Source organism: Sander lucioperca, chromosome 23 (assembly GCF_008315115.2).
Source record: "Sander lucioperca isolate FBNREF2018 chromosome 23, SLUC_FBN_1.2, whole genome shotgun sequence".
Taxonomy (NCBI): domain Eukaryota; kingdom Metazoa; phylum Chordata; class Actinopteri; order Perciformes; family Percidae; genus Sander; species Sander lucioperca.
The window spans coordinates 591,096-596,095 of record NC_050195.1 but is presented as its reverse complement, the minus strand read 5'-3'; the positions used below and the strand labels follow the sequence as shown (position 1 = coordinate 596,095).

General features: G+C 39.0%; 1 protein-coding gene across 2 annotated transcripts in view; it reads left to right on the top strand.

Annotated features, from left to right (window-relative positions):
- LOC116056503 (LYR motif-containing protein 4B) overlaps window positions 1-5,000 on the top strand; it is a 44,116-nt gene that overhangs the window by 175 nt on the left and 38,941 nt on the right. For both annotated transcript variants that reach the window (XR_004106588.2, XM_031308625.2), the window contains exon 1: window positions 1-61. This exon is cut by the window's left edge and continues 175 nt beyond it. Coding sequence is in view for 1 of the 2 variants with exons in the window: in XM_031308625.2 (XP_031164485.1) it covers window positions 1-61 (61 nt within the window). In the remaining variant the exon portion in view is untranslated. The remainder of the gene's footprint in view (window positions 62-5,000) is intronic.

Here is a 5,000-nt window from a genome sequence, read left to right as displayed (position 1 = left end):
TGATATATCTGTACAGGATGATGCTGACGGAGAGCAAGAAGTTCCCCTCGTACAACTACAGGTGAGACATGGCTCCGGGCTCACCTGTACCCGCGGGTCTGTCCGCTGGAACCGGGTAGCAGCGGTTGGAAAAGATGCTAATGTAGCTAGCAGCTAACGGCTGTGTTTACATCAGCCACCCTGGTGTCCTCGCTCACAACAACATTCAAAATGTAACTAAAGTAAAAGTACTAATACCACACTCTGGACATATTCTGTAACATGTGGAAGTACGGCATTCAAAAGTGTACTTAAGTGAAAGTATATACACAGCAAAACGTAGTTAAAGTAGTAAAGTAGTGTTCCCTGTCAGTGTTTTAGTGTTATTAGTGTATCTGATGTTTCTGGATTAATAGTAGTAGTAGTAGTAGTAGCAGTACTAGTAGTAATAGTAGTAGTAGTAGTAATTTACTATCCCAAAATAGGGAAATTCGGGTGGTCAAGATACCAGATATACACATATACACATACAGTCATAAAACGGAAAAATATAAAGATTGATATGAGTATAAAGTAAGTATAAATATTCAATATGCCGTCTACTCCTTTCCATCCTACAACACACACACACACACACACACACACAAACACACACACACGTACACAAACATACATACGTGCACACATACATACACGCGCACGCACACACATACAGTATGTATACACACACATACAGTATGTACACATGTACCCACCCACAAACATATGTACACACACATACAGTATGTACACACACATGTACACATACACATATGTACACACACATACAGTATGTACACACACAGTATGTACACACACATGTACACAAACACACATACGTATGTACAAACACACACACATGTACCCACCCACAAACATATGTACACACACATATATGTACACACACACATGTACCCACCGACAAATATATGTACACATACACATATGTACACACACATACAGTATGTATGGTCACACATACAGTATGTACACACACACACACACATATTTACAAGCACGCACAGATTTGTACACACACATTTGTACACGCACATCACAAACACTGACATTTGTATACACATATGCGCACACACACATATGTACACACACCCATACACATATGTACACAGACACATGTTCACACACAAACGTGCCTTATTCCACATTTTGTGCAGCTAAAAAGTAATTATGTGAGTTTTACGGCACAGTGCTTTCCTTCCCTATGTATTCAAAAGTATGCTATCTATGAAGAATTACTGAATTCTTCAACGTCCACGGTTATTTTTGGCCCATTGCCTTCCATCCAGATACACGTTGGAGCTTCTTTGTGAATTTGTGCGCCTCTGCTTCTGTTATATGCTGGCACACGTAGTTTCGGTTGGTTTGGTTAACATACTGCTGAACGTGATGTTGAGTCGAGTCTCTTCTGGAGCCGAGATGGAAGTTTAAATTTCCCTCTCTGTTGATGCGGCTGCAGCCCACGATTGGGATTTCTTTAACGGTTCAACAACTGAAAGAAAATGGGTCAGTGTAAACGCTTATCAGTTCAATTTTCGAAGCACAAACGGACTTTTGGAAAAATGGGTTAAAATATCCAATTTTTCATTTTTTTCCGTCTTGACAAATTAAAAAAATTGGATCTTTAAACTGTTTTTCCAATTTTCTGTTTTTATTCAGAGGATCAGAAATTGAGAAAATAACAAAATTGCATCTGAGCTCCAATTATTCAATACTGCAATGGTATTCTCTCCCTCTACTTTGCGGAATATGCAGCTCATTAACTGTATTGTGACTATTATTGCCACTGTTCATCACATCCCCAACCAGCACCGTCAGACACCGTCTACCAAGAGCCTGGGTCTGTCCCAGGTTTCTTCCTAAAAGGGAGTTCTTCCTCACCACTGTCCCACTGAATGCTTGCTCTTGGGGGAATTACTGTAATTGTTGGGACTTTATAAATTATAGAGTGTGGTCTAGACCTACTCTATCTGTAAAGTGTCTCGAGATAACTCTTGTTATGATTTGATACTATAAATAAAATTGAACTGAATGCGGGGCGTAGCTAGGCGGGACGAGGGAGAGAATATCATGGCAGTATTGAATAATTGGAGCCCAGATGCAGTTTTGTAGTTTTTTTAATTTCTGATCCTCTGAATAAAAACAGGAAATTGGAAAAACAGTTTAAAGATCCAATTTTTTTAATTTATCAAGGCAGAAAAATTGGATATTGGAACCCGTTTTTCTGTTTTTACAAATGTCCGTTTGTGCTTAGAAAATTGAACTGATAAGCGTTACACGGACCAAAATGGCAATTCAGTCTGATTTATGAGGCGATGACATAGTGCTTTATCCTGCTACCTTTTCAGTAACTAACTAATGCAGTACAGTTCAGTTTAAGGCTAAAGGATGTCTCATCCCTCTAAAACTAGAGCTGTGAATCTTTTTAAGTTTGAAAAACCAAACATTCTGCAGTGCTCTAATACTAAATAAATTGGATGCATAAACCTACAGCGCTGAGCACACGGCACTTCCTGAATGTGCAAAACATACCACAATATGTAAACAGAAAGGTTGTTAGGCTTACATTAAATTATAAACAGAAATAATCGATTATGGCCCGGCCGATTATCGATGCAGCATCGCCCACGTCCACGATTCGATGCATCGATTCTTTGATTAATTTCAACACCTTTTTATATAAAACCCATTTCCCTGTTTCCTCTCTCCTCCCTAAGACGCGAGGAAGAGAATCAAGTGAAGGAAATGTGGATAAAGTTTAAGGACCTGAGACGAAGCCTTGTCGGCAAAAACGGTAGATGCTACATCGGACCCGCTAGACATCGTGTCGACGTCAAAGAACCGGGGAGGCAATTTAACCCTCGTGTTGTTCTCCTGCCCACTATGCAACTTTCTCTGCTGCTTTTTCCGACATTTTTGTCACTTTTTGCGTCGTTTTTGTTACTTTTTTCCCCAAGTTTTTTTTTCTCCCCATTTTTCCGATATTTTTGTCACTTTTTTTCTACACTTTTTTGACGTTTTTGTTGTTTTTTTTCAATGTTCTTTTATCAATTTTTTTTTTCAAATGCTATAAAATTGTAGCCTGACAGTATATATATATATATATATATATATATATATATATATATATATATATATATATATATATATATATATATATATATAGTATACAGTATTAGGGGACCACTAAGGCCTATATAAAGAGACTTCAGATACAGTATTAGGGGACCACTAAGGTCTATATAAAGAGACTTCAGATACAGTATTAGGGGACCACTAAAGCCTATATAAAAGCATTCAAAGAGCACCATGTCATGGGACCTTTTTAAGATATTTTTGGGGGGCTTTTCCCTTTATTGGGTAGTGACAGTGAAATTGCGATTAATTGTGCAGCCCTACTGGGAGCCTGCAAGCAGACTGTGTGTGTTGGACACACGGTTAGTTCTAGACTCGTGGTGCGTGGCCTAGTTTGTACCTGACCACTGACCTGATTTGTGAGCAGCGTCCTGCTGCTCCGTCCCGTCAGGAGTCAGGACTCTGGGTGTTCTGCCGTCTGACTGTGACACGCTCTGCATTTAATCAGAATACTTTATTGATCCGCTCAGGGACATTTTTTAGTTGCAGTTACTCACAGTCACATTTATATATACTGTACACACACACACACACACACACACACACACAAATACCCAAACACACAAACAAACAAACACACATACGCAGACATACACACACGCACACATATATATACACACACACATACATATACACACACACACATATGCAGAGACACACACACACACACACACACAATTATGTAACCTATTTCAATTCAGGAAGATGTCGTGTGTCAGAGTATCTTTGAAACTGGCAACGGGAGACTGACAACTGCGTTGGGCTTTGCGCTGCGCTGGGTGCAAGATAGGGCCCTAGTTAAAAAGTTTGATGGCCACAGGTAGGAACGAGCTCCTGTGGCCCTCTGTGGTGCATCGTGGGAGTCTGAGTCTGTCGCTGAAGGTGCTCCTCAGACTGACCAGTGTGTTGTGGAGCGGCTGGGAGGAGTTGAGTGTATTTTGGACAGCATCCTCCTCTCTGACACGGTCTTCTGGAAATCAATGCCACCCCGCCCGCCGCTGCTGTTAGAGCCAATACTGCTCACAATGCTATTAGATTAATATTGAGTTCAATCTGCTGAAGTTGCAACTGTGTATTTCTCACAGGGTACCCGTGGGATATTAAGTGTTAGTCTTATTTAATATTCTAAAAACAAAGTCGTCAAGTATTGAATTTTGTTAACAAAGATCTTTTTCGTAGTATTTTACCCTCACGTTGTCTTCCCGTCGACCGAGCAACTTTTAGTTTTTCTGGGTCAAGATTTGAAATCTAAAACTTTTTTTTTTTGTCACTTTTGCCGTTTTTCTGCGTTTTTTTTTTAATTATTTATTTTTATTATTTTTATTATTTTAAGCTTTTTCCAAATATTTTATCACTTTTTTTCAACATTCTTTTATAAAATAAGTCTTCAAATGCTATAAAATTGAATAAAACACCCAAATTCAATGAAAGTAGTGAGCTGATCATTTATTTTACGTGTGCAGAGCGTCGTACGGAAACATCCACGTTATTAATATTGACAATTTTGTTAAAAGAAACCCAAATTTCTGATGTAGAAACTTTTTTTAAAAAATGGGTCAAATTTGCTCTAAATGTTAGAATCAGAGAAGTGTGTGTGTGTGTGTGTGTCTATATGTGTGTGTGTGTGTGTGTGTGTGTGTGTCTATATATATATATGTGTGTGTGTGTGTGTGTGTGTGTGTCTATATATATGTGTGTGTGTGTGTGTGTCTATATATATGTGTGTGTGTGTGTGTGTCTGCGTGTCTACGTATGTGTGTGTGTCTGCGTGTGTGTGTATATGTGTGTGTCTGTGTGTGTGTGTGTGTCTGTGTGTGTCTCCATATGTG